Genomic DNA, 21,603 nt, shown 5'->3' with positions numbered 1-21,603 from the left:
TTTATTGATGAGCCTTTGTCTTTCTTACAGCTTGGCAAGGGTGTATCGAGATTTTCAGGAACTCCTTGTGGATGCACCAGAGAGCCAACACCTTGGCCATATTTGGACAGAACTCCGCACTTTGTCCCATCTCATGGACACCCTCCGGACTCACCCCGAGAGAGTTGCAGGTAAGGTGGACTTCGGTGTTCTCAACCATCACTTGCCTCATCCATCAGAGAGACTAAAGATACAGGAAAGATGGGGGGAGATTTTGTGGGAAAAGTTACCAGGAAGGGAAGGGATCTAGAGGTGGCATGAGGGTCACCTTGGTGAGGACTCCCCTTCCCGCCAGCCTTGAAGGTAGGCAGTTGGGAAAGAGGGCAGGAAAGTTCTCACCCCAGATAAGTCCAGAGACAGAAAGGAGATTACCGAGAGAGATCGGGCTCTGGGAGGTATGAGACTAGGTTACTCACGTGCTGGAAGCAGGAGGAGACGGGTTTGTGGAGTAAGGTAAAGGCGTGAAACAGCTTCATAGGGTCCTTGAGAGCAAGCTAAGCAGGAACGTGTGGAAGCCAAGTAGCAGTAAAGGGCCAGGGAGGTCAGAGAGCATATGTTTTTCTTAACATAAACATGTGCAATCGTTCAATTTCTTCCAGTAATATTCAGCATCCTCGGCCTTGAAGCAGAGCAGGTGCAGGCCTGGTGGCTTGTAGGGAGGTGCTAAAGGTACAGGAGGCAAGGGAGTTGAGGGCAGCGATAGGACTATAGGCATCAGGTCCAGGCTGCATAAGGATGGACGAGAAGCCAGAAGTACTGAAATGGGCAAGGGGAAAATGGAGGGACAGGGCAATAGAGGCCTCAGAAGGTTCCATGACCCTGGTTAAGGATGAGAAAATGAGCAGGATGGAAGGATCCACGGCTGTGGTCAGAAAGTGAAATATGTGGATACAGGATTTCAAAGGCAGGCATGAGGGGTGAGAACAAGCCCCCAGGTGTGGCCGTGGTCTTTGAAATAGAGCAGAGGTGAGGTTTAGTTGGCAGGGAGGCGAAGGAAATGAGAAGACAGGTTGGATGGGTTACATTGACACTGAGGTTGTACCGGTAGGAGAGCCACTTGGACTCAGGAGCAGTGAGGAGGAAGGGTGGAGGAGCTCCCTCTCTTGTGTCTCTCCTCCCTCCAGGGGAAAAACAAGAAACAAACAGAACCCAGCCCCAGTGCCCAGTCTGACATCTCGTTTTAAAGCACATGTGGATGTGGTGTGGTCGTTGCCTCCACAGTAGGGTCCTCTGCAGAGGGCCACAGGGACAGGACTTGGCAGCGGCCTGGGCACCAGCTGGAATCCATCCCCTTGGAGGGGCAAATCGGAGTCTGGGAGGGAGCAAGGCTTGCCAGGAACCCAGGGGTCACTGCAGTCCCGGGGGTGGAGAAAAGGCAGCCAGGGCCGGGAAGATTGTTCAGAGGGCGTGGCTCAGTCTGTGAAGGAAGCAGTTTGGAGCTGTGAGATGTCTGCTCCTAGGAGGGGATGGGCGATGTGACTCTCTGGATGACCTTAGAGGATGACAGGGATGAGGAAGGGATCTACCAAGGCAACAGGAGGGGCTGGATAGAACAGCCCCTGAACAGGGTTCCAAACGAGCAAGTTGGGAAGAACGGTATACACATTAGCCCCAGAGCTCCTCACCCCTGTGGCTCAGTCAACAGTCAGCAGACTTTTAGGGAGTGTCTCTGAGCCACTGGGCCAGTTCCTGGGGACAGAGAGGTGGGTCAGATCATGTGCCCACCTGCTTCGGGGTCTCAAGGCAGAAGTAGATGGACTGAGTGAACAGTGACCACACAGTGTGGGGGCTGTTGGAGCTTCCAGAGCTCAGGGCAGTTGGTGAGGGGAAGTTCTCCAGGGAGAATCTGATCTTCCTCCCGTCTGGCCCCCTTCCCGCTTCTCTCCCCATTGAAGCAATAAAGGACAAGAGTATGTTCAGCGTGTACATTAAGAGTGTTAAGATTACATTTAATTCTTTCAAAAATAGTAATGCGTATCATTTGTGTAGTAAAATCAGATTACAAACACTACACTCTTTGCTGCTCTGGATCGAAGAATTTTCTTAGCTCAAGCTTGAAGGACCTTACAAGATAGGAGCACAAAGGAGGGAGGCACGAGTCAGAAAGCATTTTTTTTTAAAGTTAAATAAGCAGATGAGAACGTGGGCTCTCCCACCCCTGGAGTGCCTTCTACCCCATTCGTCCAGCAGGCATTTCATTTTGGTATCGGATCATCAGGTTGAGTCTGGCTGGGAGGAAGTATAAAGGAAGCCATTTCAAACCACAGTGTCTCTGTGCTCTTTACAGTGTGTGTATGAGAATCAAAATCACTACTTCCTAACGTCAAAGCAGCTTCAGAGGTCTGGGGAGACAGGATCAGGGGAGGCTGGCCAAGGCCCGCCAAAGGAATTTGGAGCTTGGAACAGAGACTCTGCAGAACCCCTGACCTTGGTGGCCATGAGAGGGGATAGGAGACATCCCCAAGAAAGGGAAGCAGTCTCTGAAGGAATTCCAGGCTGGCGACTGAACTCCACCGTCAGCACTGCAGACTATTTCAGAGCCTGTCCCAGGGTCACCTGGGGACATCGCTCTCTGTGAATCCTGGATCCGCAGCCCAAAGCCACAGTGGAGGGTTAAGCCTTTGAAAGAGAGGTGGGCGGCTGTCGCTGGAGTGTGCTTTTGCCTGTCAATTCCCAGTCACCTGGGAAAGTATGCCGATGGTTGACCCAGGTGGCATTTTCCTTTCCTAGCAAACCTGTAGTACTGCATTCTCAGCAGGGGAGGATTAATGGTAAAAGACCAGACATGAAGCCCCCTCCTCTCTCATCCCCAAGCAAGCTCTGCCATCTCTCAGTCATCTCTTCTTCCCGGGAGCCTGCAGCATTCTCCTGGCTTCTCCCCCCTCCCAAGCCTCACCTCCCCTCAGCTCTGTGGGCCTCAGCAGCCCCCTCCCCCAGCCTCTAATCTTCCCAGGGAAGAGAACAAGAAGAACCACATTTTAAACTAAATTTATTTTTCTTCCCTCAGGCCCCCAGTTCACATTTCTCCCTGGAGAGTCCGGGGGAGCTTCTGTCTGGTATCGGCCACCTCTTAAATTTTGGGCCCCATGTCCTCCCTACAGGGTGGCCCCCACCGCTCCTCAGGTGTGTGGAACCAGCACGCTCCTGCCCCTTCTCCCTGGGGCCATGGCCGCCCAGTCAGCTGGGTGGGATGCTGGGCATCGCCGGCAATGTTGCTCTCGGTCCCCTGTATTTTGTCCCTTCTCCCCAGCAAGATATTTGTATGTAAGGTCAGGTGAGTGAGTTAAAGAATAACGAAGAGATAAACAGTCGAATGGGGTCCTGACTCTCAGGTCAAGACAACAGGTATTTGTTGGGCGCCTTCTGTCATTCCACAGACATTTATCGAGGCTGATTCCATGTCAGGTGCTAATGTGGGGTGTCAGAGAGAGGTGACTTCAAGGGCTTATCTCTGTGTGTCCAGGATTGCTAGGTATGATGAGGAGTAGAATAAAAGCAGGATCCATAGCCCCCTACTCTCAAGAGACCGTGTGTGAGTGTGTGTGTGAGTGTGTGTTGGGAATGATGTTGCTGGAGGCCTGGTTATACCACAGAATGTTGTATAGAAAGAAGTGATTGGGAGAAGATCAATCGAGCTGGTGCCCCAGGGGAAGGCAGAAGGAAGCTGGGTTTGGAAGATGACAGGGCTCAGGTTATCGAAAAGGAGGGAAGGCACAAATAAGATAGAGAGCCCCTCTCAGAACCGTCCTCCTCCCTTGGGCTCCCTCTTGCATTCAGGTTACCCTAAAGCCTTTGGGCTTTTCCTGTGCAAAAAGTAGTGATCCTGGGCTCCCCAGGGCATGACTCTAAGGGGCCCCCATTGTGGTGAGAGAGGCCAGGGAGAGGAACCTCAGGGCCAGTTGCCCCCACCCTGGCTGCACTGGCAGGCCTGTGGGGTGGGCCCATCCTTCTCAAGAGGAAATTATTGGCAACATCAGTCTGGACAAGGCCTTGTACAGAGAAAGTCACAGCCTGAAAATGGAAGGGATGGCTGTTAAGTACTCAGGGGAGTCGCCTCGTGGCTCCCTGGTGAGGGGAGGGTTTGGGGGGGAGAGGATGGGCAATGTGATGTTAGGACCTGGAAGAGGCAAGGGCTTTTGATGATTAAAGTTAAAGAACTAAGAGATAAGCAGTCAGCCAGGCTCCTGGAGAAGTTGGGATGTGGTGACAGGCATTTTCATGCAACCCAAATGCTTTCCCTTGATGTTGAAACAATTTCATAAAGATGTGGGTCCATAAACCTCCTCTCTGTCCAGCATATGTGAACTGTAGCAGTGGCATGCCTGAGGCTGAGTCTTGGTCCTACAAGCAGGCAGAGGAGGAGGGGTGTGATTCCCTTGGGAGGGGTAAGAATAACATTAATGCAATCAGAACAAGCATTCATTGAGCGCTCACTATTTTCGTGCCTGGGAGCTAAGTGCTTTGTGTTCCTTATCCTGAGTCACCCCCAAAACAACAGTGAGAGGTAGATGTGGTAAGTGCAGACACAGAGAGGTTCAGCCGCTTGTCCCAAGGTCACCTTAGCTGTTCGGAGTCCCCTATGCGTCCTTATAAAGAAATGTTGGCTTCTAGCAGGTTTTGAGTGGAGCTACAGAGAGTGTGATTGGGGCTGATCAGGACATGAAATTGTAAGCCCAGGCAATAGGCCATCCCTCTTTCCTACTTGCAGCTTTTCTTGCCCAAAACAGTCCCAATTCCATGTCAATATCCCTAGCTTAGAGACTTAGCTGAGATGACAGAAACACCAGGAAGGGTCCTCTACCCCGTGACAACTGCAGTGTGGACATAGCATGTATCTCCTCCAATCCTGTACTGGGGTTTCTCAACCTAAGCACTATGGACATTTTGCACCAGATAGCTCTTTGTTTTGGAGTGGGCAGGGAGGTTGTCCTGTGCATTATGGGATGTTCCTCAGTGTCCTCTGCCTCTATCCAGTAGCACCTCCCCCATTGTTATAACCAAAAATATGTCCAGACATTGCCAAATATTGCCAGGGGGACAGAATTGCCCTCCTCCGACTCTTCAACCCCAGCCTGTTGAGAGCCACTGTCCTAGACCAACCCCACGAAGTGTCTAACAACCACCCCTGCCCTGCCCTTAGGCAACTTTTTCCACATTTTGTGCCTTCTCGCTAAATTTTGCTCAGCTGCTTCAGCAGTAAATGCTGTGACTGTGTTGGTGACAGCCTACTGGCGGGAGCCCTGGTCTCCAGGTACTCCCAGGGAACCCAAGAACAGAGCCTTGTTCTGAGAGTCAAGTGGGAAATGTTTCCAATCATCTCTACCTGTTTTCCTCTTGTTGACCTTTGCTGACCTTTCCTTTTTTGTTCTTTCTCTCATTCATGTACAGGAAGAGGAATACGAATTCGGGATGTCCTAAAAGAGGAAGAAACACTGACACTATTTCTCATAAAAAATATTGGCCTGTCTGACTCAGTTGTCCACCTTCTGGTCAACTCCCAAGTCCGTCCCGAGCAGGTAGGTGGATGTCGTTGGCCAGTGGTCCCTGGAGGGGAGGGAGGGCACTGAGCCTCAGAAAGGCAAGGGAGATCCTGCATGTTTTTTCCTCCTTGTTTTCACATTCAGAATCCACGATTCATGTCACATATTCAGAAAAATACCTGGCGGTCACTTGAGACAAAGAGCATTCCCATCATAGGATTCTGAAGTGGCCCAAATCCTGGCACCACTTCAAACATCTCAGATTTTTATAACTGGAAGGAAACTTAGAGATCATGTGGCTCGAATTCCTCTTATAGCTGAGGAAACCAAGGTTTCTGCAAGCATTCGTCAAATACTTACGGATATTTTAGGTACTAGAATACAGTGTGAACAATACGGGCCAGCCCCTGACTCTGGGAGCTTACATTCCAGGGGGGGCGACAGGTGATCGTCGGGGAAGCAAAGGATTCCGTGCGTGTCCAGGTTGAGAAAGGTGGTGTGAGGAAAATCCAGCAAGTCAGGAGTTAGAGAGGGCCTGGGGAGGCGTGGGGAGCGGGCACTTTTAAATGAGGTGGTCAGGGAAGGCCTTGCTGAGGAGGTGGTACTCGAGCACACCTGACTGAAGAGAAGGCAGCCATGGAAATACCACTGAGAGGAGAGTTCTGGGCCGAGAAACTGGCAGGGTAAAGGTCAGAGGGCGGAGGTAACACCCCCGGTCACAGAACATGATGAGGGCAGCATGCAGAATGGCCTTCTGATTCCCAGCACCCTTTCTTCTCCATGCCAGCCAACTCCTTCTTCTGTCCCCTTTGCACATTCTGAACCATCTCCCCCAAAATCTATTTCGTCTGTTTTCATCATTTCCTATATTTACACAGTGTTTTTACCACTAACACTTGACTTTCACATCTGTTGGCTCCTGTGTTCCTCACATTAGTCTGAGATGGGTCAAAAAGATGGGGAAACTGAGGTGTCTGGCAATCGAGTGATTTGCATACGGCCATACAGCTAGAAATTGTCAGAGCCACCGCGGAATCCAGGTCCTCTCCTTCCTAATCTGGTGTTCCTTACTCCACTTCAGTGGTTCTCAGAGTCTGAGAGCGGTAGCATCAGCAAGGACTGGGAGATTGTTAGCAATGTAAATTCTCAGGCCCTGCCCCGACCACCAGCCATGTGTGTTTTCAAAAGCCCCCGCGCTGATTCTGACGGCTTAGGGGTGCTCCAGTTCCGGGCCTCACCGGCTCCTAGCCCGGCCCCCAGGTGTGTGGGTTTAGTGTGATGAACACAGTGAAAACGCAAGACAAGCTGCGGCTGACAGTCCGCACCTCCTCCAGACTCCAGGGGAGACCAAGACATAAACAGAGATTGTCAGGGCCTGTGTCAGTCCTGAAATAAAGACTGAGCCCAGGGGAGGGAGGGGACCCCACCCATCTGGTCCTGGCTGGCTCCGTTGAAGGGGGTTTTCAGACTGGTTCCCTGCACATTAGTGAGGAAGCGCATACCTACTTTTCCGGCTTCTTAGATCCTGAGGTTTTCACCCACACTAGACAAAGAGAAGTAAGAGTCAGCCCTGAGGCGACATGTCAGGGCCCTTGGAGCGTGGCGTCTGCAGTGCCCAGGCCTTGGCCTCAGTGGGCTCCTGGCGAGGCCCTTGGAGGCAGTCCTGGGCGCCCTGCCCGCTTCCCCTTCCACCCGCCCCCGAGGGCAGTGGTGGCCGCAGCATCGATTGCTCATTTTCCCCTTTGCTTTCTCTTCAGCTCGTAAAACTCAAGTCCTGGAAATGCCTGTGATGACTTCCAGTTGATAATAAAAGGGAGATGGAGATAAGGGCAGGAATTCAGGGGAAATTTCTCTCTAGTTCCTCCTGACATGACATTTGGTTCTCTAGTCGCTGAGCTGCCGGCCTCGGGGTGGAGGCCTTTGTGCGGGGAGTAGAAGGGACAGGGGTCCCCAGGTTGTGCCTTTGTTTCGTGTCACAGGCTCTGATCTGCTGCTGCTTCCCTGAGCAGCAAAGCCCAGAGCTTGAGAGGGCTTTGTGCTGGCAGAGGCCGCTCATGGTGACCAGCTCCCTCGGCGCTTCATGCCCACCCTGCTCCTCAGCCTGGTTACCTCCATCTCTGTCTCCATCCAGCTCTGTGGCCCCTTACCAGCGCTGTCCACTAGACCTCTCCTCCATGGCGGCAGCGTTCATTCTCTGTGCTGTCCAATATGGTAGCCGCTAGCCACATATGGCTGGCGGGCACTTGGCATGGGGCTAGTGCCCCTGAGGAACTGAATTTTAAATGTTATTTAATTTTAATTACTTTACATTTAAATAGGCACATGTGGCTTACCACTCTCCAACTGATCATCCTCACCAAACATGGAATTTTGTTTTTTACCATCAGGCCTGGACACCCCTCCTGGTCCTTTCTGCCTGGTGTCTGAGCACAGCTCCGAAGGGAACCGCATCACCCACCTCTCTCCATCTAGGGAATTGTTAGATAACGAGAGTGGGCACAGTTCTCTGGCCTGTCCCTCATCCCATGCCTTATCCCCAGCCCTGTACATCCTGGACTTGCTCCAAAGTCTAGCTTAAATGTTGCCTTCTCAGTGAAATCATTCACAAACCCTCCTTTCTTGATCCTGCCCACTCCCTCTTCCCTGCTCAACGAAGAGCTAACACGTAACGGTTAAGCACAAGCTCTGGGTTCAAATCTCAGCAAAGCCACACAGTTAACTGTGTGACCTCACGCAGGCTAGTTAACCAGTCTGTGCCTCTATATTTCCTCATTTGTAAAATAGACCATATGGGTGTTGCATATATGGTTGTTACAGGGTTTCAAAGAATTAATAAATAAATAAAGAATGAATAAATAAGTGCTAAGAAAGCACTTAGAACAGTAAACAGTAAATGCGAGCTATCTTTGCCAGCTATTCGTAACGCTCCCTCTTCTGTGCTCTGGTTATACTAGATCAATCGAGCACTTACTGTTACTTAAACGCCTGCATTTCCAGCTAGCCCGCGAGCTCCCTGGAGAGCAGAAAACTCACCCTCTTCTCTCTGTATCCCCAGTAATTATCCTAGTCCTGTAGAATGGCACTCAGTGCCTGAGAACTGAATGAATGAGTGACTGAGCAAAAGAATGAGTCAGGGACCTTCGTGGTGTCCCCGCTTTCCCACCAGTCTGTTGTAACCTTCTCGAGTCACTAACCCCTCCTCCCTCACTTTTCTCCCCTGGAATGTTAGAAGTTTAGACAGTGAGTTCATTGATTTCCCCCACCTCAAAATGTTTTAGACTCTGGGATTAGGGTTTAGGGTGGGATTCTGACTGGGGACAAGAAGTAAAGTGTGGGCAAAACAGGAAGGCCCTGTTGGAATACACACCCAGTTATGGTCCCCTGAGACCGACAGAGTCCACACCAACCCAGCGTCAGCCATGACCTGTGCTTCATTTAGGAACCAGGCTTCCATATGTGGTCTGGACGGATTCTGTGCAGGGGGGTAGCCGAGCCTGGGCCTGCTCTGCAGCCCAGAGGACTGTGTAATTGGAAGCCATGGGGAGATTGTGGAGGCTGGGGAAGCTCATGAACGTGTTCACACTACTCAGGGGCTCGTCCACTGCTGGGAGTCCAGTTACTGTGCTGGGTGGTCAAGGGTCCCTGGCCAGAGTTGAGACCTCCTTAGCCTCTGGAGGCCATCATGAGGATTGTGCTTCAAGAATCACTGTCCATGAGCGCCACAGGATGATGTGGGCTCACCAGGGGTCAGGGTCAGCAGATAAAATACTGGGTGCCCAGCTTGAGTTGAATTTCAGATAAATAACAAATAATGTTTTAGCATAAGTATGCCCAAGTTGGACTCTATTGGGGACATACTGGTACTAAAAATTGTTCATTGCTTATCAGAGGTCAGAAGTCTGAAAGTCAAGGTGTTGGCAGAGCTGCGTTACTTACTGGGGGCCCCAGACAGAAGTCCATTTTCCAGTTTCCAGAGACTGTCACATTCCTTGGCTAGTAGCCTCCTTTCACCTTCAAGGCCAGCAGTGGCCAACCAAGTCTTTCTCACATTGCGTTACTCTGACATTGTTTCTTCTGCCTCCCTCTTCCACATTTAAAGGACCCTTGTGATTACATTGGGCCCACTCTTATAATCCAAAATAATCTCCTTATCTTCAAGTCAGCTGACTAGCAACCTTAATTTCGTCTGCAGTCTTAATTCCCCTTACCATGAAACATAATGTATTCACAGGTCTGTGGGTTAGGACATGGACATCGTTGGGAGGCAGTATTCTCCTACCACAGAGGGATTTGCCATGTTGCTTCTCCTCCCTGCAGTTTGCTCACGGAGTCCCAGACCTGGTGCTGAAGGACATTGCCTGCAGCGAGGTCCTCCTGGAGCGCTTCATAATCTTCAGCCAGCGCCGTGGGGCGCAGACAGTGCGTGACGCCATATGCTCCCTCTCCCAGGGCACCCTACAGTGGATGGAAGACAGTCTGTATGCCAACGTGGACTTCTTCAAGCTCTTTCGTGTGGTAAGTGAGATATTTAGCTTCTCGCCCCTTGGAAGGTAATTCCTGAGGACAGCAGGGCGTGGTGGCAGGCCATGAGACTCATGAATTGACAGTTGGGGAGGGCATGAGCCTGGTGTTCAAGACAATCCTTGAGGAAGCTCCAGGCTCTGAAGCCCCAAGGAATCTTGACTGATGGCATTTCTAGAGCAGTCACCCAGGCACCCGGGAGTCGCTATTAGGTTCATCATTAGGTCTGTGGTTGTGGCAGGTCTGAGTCCACTCAAAATGTGGGATGAATCCTTTCCGCCACCTCTAGCAGTGTGGAAAAGAGAAGGAGGTCTGGTTTAACTTCCTGCCCTACCATTCCCTAGCTAGGCAATCATGGGCAAGAGAGTTGGCCTTCCCTGACCCCATCACTCATCAACAAACAAATATAATATTGGTAGAGTTGTACGAAAAGATACATGAAAAAATATATTCATTTAGTAAATTTCAATAAATGAGAGCTTCACACTCCCTCTTCGGGGTCTGCTCTGGACCCCAAAGTTTGCTGTTTCTGGGTAGAAAATAATAGAGAAAATTTCATAATCTCAAAAACTTGGAAAGCCCTGACCTAGCTCAACCCTGTGTTCCAGAACTGCATCCCAGACACACTTCTTGAGACCTGATAGTATCTCTTCCTTTGCTAGGACAAGATAAGAGGGAATTACATAAAAGAGGTGTAGAGCAGTGGTTGTTACACTTCAGGGTGAATGAAAACCATCAGGGAAGCTGGTAAAAGATGCAAGGTCCCAGCACCCACGCCCAGGGACTGATTCAGGAGATCTGGGCGGGGCCCGGAAGCTCCCCTGTTACCTCAGGCGATTCCAATGGAGGTCATTGGAGGCCACACTTTAAGAAACACTCAAAATTAGAACCCTTCAGAAGTGACGTATGTAACACGTCTAGCATTGAATTGTATTTTCTCTTGTGCCTACATTTTAACTTTCAGAGCTGTGTTGTGGGGGGTGCCGGTCACTGAGAACTCGGTTGAAGAATTTGTGTTTTGCTTTTCCATGGCTGCTGTCTCAGGTCCCAGAAAACCCACTCTCAGTTTGTCTTAAAAAGCAAGCTGTGGGGGTCGGCCCCATGGCCTAGTGGTTAAAGTTTGGCGCGCTCCACTTTGGCAGCCCAGGTTCGTGGGTTCACATCCTGAGTGCAGACCTACACCACTTGTTAGCCACACTGTGGCGGCAACCCACAGATAAAACAGAAGAAGATTGGCACAGATGTCAGCTCAGGGACAGTATTCCTCAGCAAAACAAACAAAAAAATCAAGCCGAAGGCCTTTAGAAACAAAACAAAATAAAACAAGACCCCCCCGTTTCTGGCACAGTTCACACTTTGTCCCTTTCAAAGTGTGACTTTCCCTCAAAACATTTACTCAACAGAGTTCCCGGCTCATCAGGGTGGGCCTCCAGGGTGCTAAGAGGGGTCAGGACCTATGGATGCTGCCACCACTGAGAGCCCAGTACCCCGGACAAGGTCTCTCGGCTCCCCATGCTGCAGGGAGAATAAAAAGCCATGTGGTCCAAACTTCTGTGTCTAAAGTTCCAAAAGGAACCTAATTTTAGAGTCACTCCTTGGTTTGTTTTCAGAACAGTCAGAAGAGTGAGTTGGGTGATAAAGATCCTGTATGCTGGGCAGCTGAACACCAGCCTGACCAGGGACCAGCGCCTGTATTTGCAGAGCTGGTAGAGGATCCCTGGTGCCCAGGATGGTGCAATCCTCTGGTCACTAGAAAAGGAGCAGGGTCAGGCATCTCTGTCTGATGCACCTGGGCTGCTGGGATCGGTCAATTGACCTCCGGGGCATGACCAGCCATTCTGGGAGGACAGTTCTGGATGTAGCAGGATAAAGGGGGTCCTGGGGCAAACCCTTCATTAGGGACTGGGCCCAAACTCAGGTCACTGGCTTCCAAATGTTTATTTGTCAGACAAGAAAGACCAGAAACGCTGCCCTTCCATGCTGCTCTGGCAGGTGCTAGAGGTCAGAACCCAGAGGAGAACTTTGGCCGGTCGCCCTCACTGACCTGGGGCAAGTCTTGCGTGCTGGACATGTGTCCGTGCACTCAAACCTGAATGGGGCGCCTGTGAGGAGCCAGGCCCCGTGCTGACGCCAGGGCTCTAATCGTGAGCCTCTGCCCTCACTGAACAGATGAGCAAATAGGCCGTGTCACAGCATCGTGGCTTAGAGACAGCAACGCTGACAACATGTGGCCACTGGAGCACTGGCTTCCAGCCTTGGTTGCACATTGAATCACCTGGGGAGCTTTTAAAAACTACAAATTCCCAGCCCCCAACCCCAGAGGTTCTGATTCAGCTGGGCTTTAGCGTTTTAAAAGCTTCCCAGATCGTTTCAATGTCCAGCCACACGGTTGAGAATCACCGACCTCAAATAGGAGTTTGATTTACAGTCTCAATTCTACAGACCAAGCATAATAATAATAGTACCCTAATACTGCTAAGGCTTTGAAGCACTTTGATTTGATCACCCAGAAGATCAAGGTGGTGTTGAGTCATATCCTCCCTGCTGTGCTCTTAGCAAAGCCGGTGGTGCGTGGCCCCGGAGCCTGCCTGAAGGAGAAAGCCCTGCGGGAGACGGAGACGGGCCTTGAGGATCACCCACCACCGTCTTGCTCTTGCTCATCTCTGTGGGGAAAGACCAGACCAAGACAGGACATATGAGCCCCAAGCAAAGAGGACAAACACCGTGTCTGGTGCCCTTGACATGTGCTTTTCCATTTGACCAATGGACAGAGCAGCTAAACATTAAAAAAAATTGCTAATAAGGAAACGAAAGAAATTGCAGGCATTAAGATGAGATTTTTGCTTTTATTGCTCCTATACCCATCCTATCAGGGTTTTTAGAAAAACCCCCGCTAAGGCATCACAGAGGGCTCAGGACAGAACATGACCCTCCCCGAGGCTGGGGCTGCTCCGAGGCAGGGCGGAGCCTCTCAGGACAAGGCTGTTTTTGCAGCTGGTTGGCAAGAGGCCATGTTCAGCCCCGCACAGGGAATGCCGCGCCTTCTGTTCTCCTGGCTCTTTCTCACACGCACGTACGCCAGCGTGTAAATAAGGTTTTATTAAATGCAAAGTCAGTGCTCATTAACAAAGAAAAAGGGACGATCTCAGTAAACCACTGTGACGACACCTGCTTGTTGTGTAAGGTGCTGGGAGTGTAGGTGGGGTGCAACCTCCAGACCCAGGAACCTGGAGAGCTCAGAGAATTGGAGAGGGGAGTTTGGGGGTCAGTGCCAACTGGGGCCAGCTGTGTTTTTCCTCGGCCCCTTGATGATTAGGGTGAGTGTTGTCATCCTCAAATCATCCAGATGCAGGCCTTACTGCACCCCACCCATCCCCATACGTACACTCATGCACATGCAAGCACGCGCTTACACACATACATTGGATGCCCAGTGACCTAGGTTTGCTGGGAAAGAAACAAGCAGCCAGGTGGCTGGATTTTCTCCAAGGAGATTTGGCTCCTCTTGGTTTCACCTTGGTTGAGATAGCTTCAAAGGGTTTGTCTTCACCTGTGTTCTTTTCGGGCTTAACGCCCCCAGCTTGAAACCCAGCAGCTCAGACCTGGGCCCACGGTAGCATGACTGCCAACACTAAATGTTTCACATCTTATAAATAATGGTGCGTCAGTTTCGGGTGAGGGGTTGGGACGTTTCCCATCTGATTTGGCCCAAGGCATGCATGCCCCTCCTCCTCCCCCTCCTCCCTCTAGGATCCTTCCTGTTTTCTCTCTGACTCTGGTGTACAGCTTTGAAATCTTGCTGAGAAGCGAATCTGTCCTTCTGCTCTGAATGTTTATTTGTGGAAGTTCGGCAGGGGAACTGAGGCGGTGCCAAGACCTGCCACACTGCTGGGAAATCTGAGTTTCCCTCCCTTCCCCCTTTCAATGGATGTTGATAGAGGAAATTTGGCCTCCCCGGCATTTTGGCCCATGGTTTTCCCCTCTGCAGTCGCTTCCAGTGTGGCGTGATTCAGCTTTCTTTCCTCCCCCTGAAATGCTACTCTGTTGCGGCTTTTTACTTTTCTGACTTCATTTTACCCGTGTTTCTTTGACTACGGGGTGGCCGAACATTGAGTACAGGGGAAGAGGGGGTCCTGACTACACGCTCCTTTCAATGTCCTGCTTTGTTCTTGGCTCTGCTCCCTAAATTCCTGAATCATTGAGAATAAATGTGGGTGGACTACCCTCTGCCCAGAGCGAGCTGGCCCTGGTTTCGGCTCTCTGGGATCATTCGTTGCTGTTTGTCAAATTTCAACTATGTGTTTCAATTTTTGGATTATATTGCTCTGTTAAAATTCTCTGGAAAAGCCCCACATCTCCAGGATTTTACAATGAGGTCCCATTAATCTCTTAACTTCATAATTTCCTTCCCTCCCAATTTCTGAATCTTTGGACTATCAACTTTCTCCCACTTCTGTGTGAGGGTTTTGGGGAGGAAATAAGAGATAAGAGTGGTGCCAACGCCAGCAGCATAGAGCGGGGTCAGAAGGGCTGTTGAAAACAAAATCAAGTCAGAAAACAGATTTTTCTTTGAACATTGTTAAGCCACAGCAAGTATATCCAATTTACAGCATTAGCATTTGTTCTGTCTACATCTACAAAACTGTGTGTCTATTAAAATCAAAATTTCCTCTGGGTGAACGGATTTCAATAAAAAAGAAATAAAAAGAAACAGAGAAGAAGAACATTGGTGTCCATTAAATGTACATTAGGCCTACGGATGTCATTGATATCGGCCTGCCTTGGATTCTTTTAGGCTCCAAGCATGCAGTGGGCCAGAGCTTATTTTCATGACATATCAGATGTTGTTTTTATGAATTTAAAAAGAAGAATATCCTGAGAGGTCAAAACTAGAGTCACTTAGGACAAGAGCAGGCCCCTGGAAGACTGCCCGTAACGGGTCCTGGGGTCCTGGCCTTTATTCAGTAGCTATATATCAAGCACCAAAGCGTGAGGCATCAGACTGTCTCCAGGGGAAACTGGTTTTAAGAAGGATTTTGGCCTCTGATATTTCTTCTCTCTACAGAACAGCAGTTCTTAACCTTTTTATGGATTAGGACTACCTTTGAGAATCTGATAATAGCTGTAACTTTTTCCTTAGAGAAATATAAGTTCACACAGACACACAGCGGGTGGGAGCCCCTGGAGCCTCTGAAGCCAAACGCCAGCTTAGGAGCTTTTGCATTAAAATTCCTTTCCTACCTACCATTAATATATGTTCTTTCCTAAAAGGTCTCAATATAGACACAGATTCTTTCTTAACTCTCCTTGGGAAGTAATCAGCTTCTCCCCTGAGTGTGGGACCCCATGGTGAAAGGACCAGAGGGTGGGCATCCTGCTGGAGCACGCAAAGACCTCCCGGTGATCAGGAGACTGGATCCACGTTCTGGATTGGCTCCTAACTTGCAGTTATTTAAAAGAATCTCAGCTTCCGCATCTGTAAAATCGAGATAACAAGACTTACGCTACATATCTCAGGGGATGGTAGTGAAATTCACCTTAGAGATGAGACGGAAAAGCAGTTTGAAACAAAATGCAGTTTTGCTCTTACCAAAGCAAGAATTTGAACAGCTGCTTTGTGGAGGGCCCCACTGTTCCTCTGTCATTGCTCCACTCCCAGAAACGTCCTCCTCAAACACTTACATGGGACATTCTCTCCTCAGACCCCTCAGACTAGGAGGAGGTCTGTCTCACGGAGTGACCTTTTGACTGCCCCTAGATTCCAAACTCAGTTTTGCTTTCACCAACCACAAATACCGGGACTGAAGTCACCACGAAGAAAAAAAGGCCTAGTTTCTATTGAGAGAAAGAGAGTCCCATAACTTGTCTGTTCACATACCCCAGAGCCCACCCTCTTGTTCAGATGCTCTGTCCCCTCCAGTCCTGGGAGACAGCATGTCTCTGTGACCCCTCCCTGTGGACACAGTTTGGCATTCCACACCACCCCCCATCCCCCCACCCCGAGTGATTTAGTCTGAATTCTCCTCTCATGACGCATTTCCTGGTGCTCATGGTGTCCCCTCCTGGTTGCCCCCTCACCACTGAAGCCGGCTTCCTCTCTTTTCATCTGATGCTTAACACTGTCAGGTTGCAACAAACATGCTTCAAATCTACATTCTCCCAGTTGCCTAGCAACAACTTCCCTCCCGGATAAATCTGGATTTCCTGTAGCAGTAGCCCGTGATTATACACAGCAGGCCCGTACTGTCTGTCCACCGCTTCATCTGCTTTTCACCTCTGTCTGGGTCTTTCAAGACGGCAACTCATCCCTCACTCCAGAGCCTTCGCCCAACTCCCAGAGGCCATGTCATCCCCGTAAAGATACTTTCAACCTAAGGCTACCTATTTACCTGGCGTTAGGTACATTCTCAACTTAGAAATCAGTACTGTTTTCCAGATAGTCTTCTTTGAATCAGAGAAAGTAAAACAAACAAAAATTCAGCTGGCAGAGTGGCATCTGTTTGATTTACCCATTGGAGCCAAAACATGAGCAAACAAGAATTTTTTTAGTAGCTAACATGCTTTATTCGGCCTTAAGAATAAAATATTACACCGTCCCAAAGGAGAGACAAGTTTCTTGCCCCTTGAGAACCCAAACAGAGACTTCGCATAGCCAGAATCTTCTTGGCTGCTGACTAGGGCCTTGTATCCATTTTGTAAGTACAGGACCAAAGCCCAGGGACCCCTCAGACCAGCCACAGCTGAGAGACGATAGAGACATTCCCTTTCCATGGCCCATGTGGATATCCAGTCTTCCTGAAGAAGTCAAATCAGACCTTGAACTTGAGTTGGCAGGACTGAGCCCAGCGGTGACATGGAGGGTTACTTGTTGTTTGGGAAATTAAAAGAACTTGTTTGGCATAGGAAGCGGTGGTATGTGTGTGTGTCTGTGTGTCTCCGTGTGTGAGATGATCCTTGCCATTTTGGTCTATGACCTTTTTTCCAGAAATGTTTTCCCATCTCCATTCAAATAAACTTAGTCTCTTCCGGTTCTTTTAGCAGCAACAATCCACATGCGTCTGAATAGATAATGGGGGAGGGAACCAAAGGAAGAGGAGGGCCCTGGGAAAGTTATTCTATAATTTATGGCAACATCAGTCAGACAACTGGTGGCCAGATACATACGGAGGGCTCCCTGGGGGGGCAGGCACTGTTCTGAGTTGTAGGTGGTCTCTAAAATGAATGTGTGAGTACAAAACCCTCATTATCTGCCATCGCCACTGAAAAGCGCTAGGAAAGGAATTGCAGCTATGATACCAGGCACACAGCTGGAGCTCAGTAAATGTGTGAATAATGAATATTATTAAGAAAAGAAAAAGTGTTAACCAGACACAAAAATGCATCTCAAGCTGTGGTTCCTCCTGTTCCCTCTCCCCTAAATTCCTGGTCTTGTTCTTATCTGGCTGTCTCTCTAGTCACTCTCTCCTGCTGACTCTCCTCACGTTCCTCCCTCACCTGGAATTCCTGGCCCTCTCCTTCTGTCCACAGACACTGCCCTCACCCTCAGTGCTCATCAACTTGTCTTCCTTCAAACATCAGCTCAAATGTCACCTTCACTGACCCCAGGTGGGACGAACCACTCCATGCCTGTAAGTCTCCATCATACCTGTATAGACATCTCTCATGGAACCTCAATAGACACCGTCTCTTTTCCACTAGATTATAGTCCATTTACTCTTTAATTAATGCAACACACGTTTATCGAGCACCTACTGTGTACCACGTCCTGAAGATATAAAACAAAATAAATTGATCCCTATGCTAATGAGTTTAAAGGGTAGTGGAGAGATGCATACATTAAAAAACAATAGCAAACTAATATAAAAGTGGTAAATAAATGCTCTGAGAATTCTAGGAGCAGCTAGGAGGGGCACCCAACCGGTGGGGAAAGAGGACAGGAAGAGCATGACGATGAAGGAAAGAGGCTTTCTGGAGAAAATGAGGTGGTTTCAGACACCTTGACTTTGCCCAGTAGGGGTGGAGGGGGCATGGAGTGGAAGGGGGTGGGTGGGCCATTTTGTCTATTAGGAACTAAAGTAATAGGTGCAGTATCCAAGGGCCACAAGCTTTGCAGAGGCGTGCAAACATGTTTGAGAGTTGAAAATAAAAAATTGTGCCTCTTAAATACAAAAAAAAAGCTTTAGAATTAAAATGAATAAACATTAAATTGAATGTTTAAGGAGGGTAATATTATCCAACTTAATTGTTAAATTTAGTGTTCATACAATTTGAAATTAAAAACTAGTTTATAGCTCAGGTTTTCCCACTTTACAAACATTCCTAAGTATTTGCAATGATTGCTGAGAAATCATACCAGATCATTCATTAAGTGAGTTATTCAAGGCCAAATAACTTCAAAAGCAAAATTAAGAGCCTTAAAAAGTTTATATACAGGGGGCTGGCCTGGTGGCGTGGCAGTTAAGTTTGCATGCTCTGCTTTGACAGTCCAGGGTTCACTGGTTTGGATCCCGGGTGCAGACCTAGCACCACTTCTCAAGCCATGCTGTGGAGGCGTCCCACATATAAAGTAGAGGAAGATGGGCACAGGTGTTAGCTCAGGGCCAGTCTTCCTCAGCAAAAACATGAGGATTGGCGGCAGATGTTAGCTCAGGGCTAATCTTCCTCAAAAACAAAGTCTGTATACATATCTATCTATATCTATATTGATATATAGAACTCTATGTATCGATAAAAATACATATAGATACGGATAGATAAAGATATGAGTGATTTTCAATGTGTTGAATGTGATGCAGGATGGAGTTTTAAGATCAGAACGTGCCTAGAGCCTATGGAGATAAAGGAGAGGGGATGGGGAGAAGATGTCCACTTAGGTAAAATACAGCCACAGATAATCTCCAACCCACAGTCAAGTGAGGAAAAGAGACAGCAGACTCAGAAAGAAGAGGAAGTAATTAAAAGCTATAGGAGCTGGTGACTGATTGATCAATGTCCAATCTTTTTGGACACATGAGTGGTGACAATCCCTTATTTTCTGTGCCTGGGTTCCTAGTCCCTCTTAAGTACCTTCTCATCATCTAGGATCTGGTTGTTTTTTCTCTGCATACCTTCTTGGACTTCTATCCTTGATTCCAGCTTTTTCCTAAGTCAGTCTTTCAGATGTCCCTTGACCACCCTCTCTGCCATCTGAGGGCTCATCCTGCCGCACGCTCAGAGCCAGCGCCAGTTCCTAGATCTGCAGACTGGGGATTTTGACAATGGGATGGGAATGGGGAAGAATCAGGGACAACTCCCAGGCTTCTAGCCCAGGTGACTGGACAGAAGGTGGTGTCACCTGCTGAAGAAGGGCGCAAAGGAACAGAAGCTGGTTTGAGGAAAGATCATGTGATCAGTTTAGGACAAGTTGGATCCAAGCAAATGTCCAGCAGCCAGGTGGACGTTGGAGGTGCAGATTGAGAAGTCCTCAGCAAACAGGTGGCAGATTAAATGGTAAAGGGAATGAAGCCACCCAGGGAAGGTGTGCAGAGTGAGAGGAACGCAGGTCTGCAGGCCCTCAGGAACCTCAGCACTGTAGGGGAAGGGAGAGGCAGAGGAGCTCGTGGGAAAGGCAGAGAAGAAACACAGCAAACCGGCAAGAGCAGTGTCACAGATGCCAAGGGAGGAAAACAACATGATTAAAAGTGTCGAGAAAAGCAGACATGTCTGAAAAGACAAAAACTAAAAGTATCTATGAGACTTAGAAACTGGGAGGAACCCGGGAGTTCTAGTTATAGCATCCTAGTAGGATGATGAGAGTGGAAGATGAGGAGGTGTTGGGGAGGCAGTGAATCACTGGATGTGAACTACTCTTCCAAGAAGTGTGGAAGTTAAGGGTGGCGGAGGGAAGACTGTAGCTACCAGGCGATAAAGGATCAGAAGAATTTCTTTCTTTCATGTGTGAGAATTTTGAGCATTTATACATGATAACAGCAGTGGGAAGGCTGAAGATACATCAGTGAGATTCTTGAAGGTAAACTCTGTTAAGGTAGACTCCATGAGTCTACAAATGCTGAGTAGGGCTGTTGAGGAAAAGACATCGTGGACATCACTCATTCATAGGGTCGCCAGGAGCTGACTTGATGGCCATAACAACAACAACAGACGTCATAAAGGGAGGACTTTGCTTTGCTCATTGCTGTACCCCCAGCACCTGACACACAGCAGACACTCAATACATATTTGTCAAATGTGTGATTACATCTTTTAGAAACAGTAGTTGGCTGTGAGGAGCAGGATGCTGAAACGCAGAGGGTTTCATTTTCCTCCTAAAGCAGAGTCCTGTGGTGGGTCATTCAGGAGTGCTATGGAGGCTCCACAAATTTTCTCAAGAACGCAGACTCCTCTTCTTTTCCCTCACTCATCCCTGGCATTTGCTTGTCATCTGGTTATCTTGAGATGTTTGCCCTACCCCTCCAGCTCATCGATGTTCCAGGCAAGGGGAAGGTGGAGGGCTGAGTGCACTCCTTTAAAAGACCTTTCCCAGAAGCCCCACCCACTTATCCTGATATCATTGGTCTGAATTGTGTCATATGACCACCCCATATACATGGGAAATGTAGTTTTTTAGCCAGGCATTATCACCTTTAGCAAAGTTGGGTAGACAGAGATCTCTGCCACAATGGGAGTTGAGTCACAGCAGAAGCAAGAGGAAAAAGGTCAAGAGTCTGTGCAGAGAATGTCCTCAAACAGAAAGGATACTGTAGCTTCTGAGGGCGGGTGGTGATGTAGCTCAGTCTTTGAGCAAAGGGATGGGACTACGAGGATGAGCATGAACATTGATGTCAATTTTTGCAGTAAGAACAGAGGTCTGCTCATTTTTGTATCTCTTCTGTCCTGCACATAAATTCATTGCTACTCAATGTTTATGGAGCGGATAAATGAGTGTTTTTTTTCTTGTAATCTTTCTTATGCTGCCTGTTATTGATTTATTAAACCTCTTTTAGACAGCAGGGTGATGAAAATGTGGGGATTGGGGGGGACACTTATCTCATGCTCTTGAAGTGAACCTTTAGTATTTAGGGAAAGCAAAAACACCATTTGGGACAGGGTGTTCTCCCAGCCCTGGCCTGTAAGCTAATGTGATTGAACTACAAACTGGTCAAAAAGCAGAGGTCTGTGGAATTGTCAACCAGGGGAAATATGTAAAAATAAAGTTAAAAGTTTGGTGTTCCTGGAAAGATACATACCAAATTATTAATACCCTTCATGGTAGAGGGGCACAGACTGAGGGAGAGCCTTACCCCATGCTTCATGTAAGTAAGCAGTTATTAGTCTTGTTAGTTATCTTCAAAAGATCTGTGTTGTATTTCTGATTCAGAATGACCTGAGTAATGAAATTGATTGAATTAGTAAAACTGAATAATGGTGAATTTTCAGGAAGTTATTAATTTACCACTTATTCATTGCATCCCCTTCTAACATGACCTCAATGTAAGGGAATCTGACTTCAAGATGAAAAGACTGAAATTCATTTACTCTTTTTTAACAAGGCAACTTCAGAGTAGACTTGTCTTGCGGAGCCTTC

General features: G+C 48.6%; 1 protein-coding gene across 1 annotated transcript in view; it reads left to right on the top strand.

Annotated features, from left to right (window-relative positions):
• ABCA4 (ATP binding cassette subfamily A member 4) overlaps window positions 1-21,603 on the top strand; it is a 135,561-nt gene that overhangs the window by 11,559 nt on the left and 102,399 nt on the right. The window contains exons 4-7 of the mRNA XM_070486367.1: window positions 31-170; window positions 5,225-5,290; window positions 5,428-5,555; window positions 9,837-10,034. Coding sequence (XP_070342468.1) covers window positions 31-170; window positions 5,225-5,290; window positions 5,428-5,555; window positions 9,837-10,034 — 532 coding nt within the window. The remainder of the gene's footprint in view (window positions 1-30; window positions 171-5,224; window positions 5,291-5,427; window positions 5,556-9,836; window positions 10,035-21,603) is intronic.

The sequence above is a fragment of the Equus asinus genome, chromosome 16, assembly GCF_041296235.1.
Source record: "Equus asinus isolate D_3611 breed Donkey chromosome 16, EquAss-T2T_v2, whole genome shotgun sequence".
In the NCBI taxonomy this organism is placed as follows: Eukaryota; Metazoa; Chordata; class Mammalia; order Perissodactyla; family Equidae; genus Equus; species Equus asinus.
This window is presented reverse-complemented; position numbering and strand designations above follow the sequence as displayed.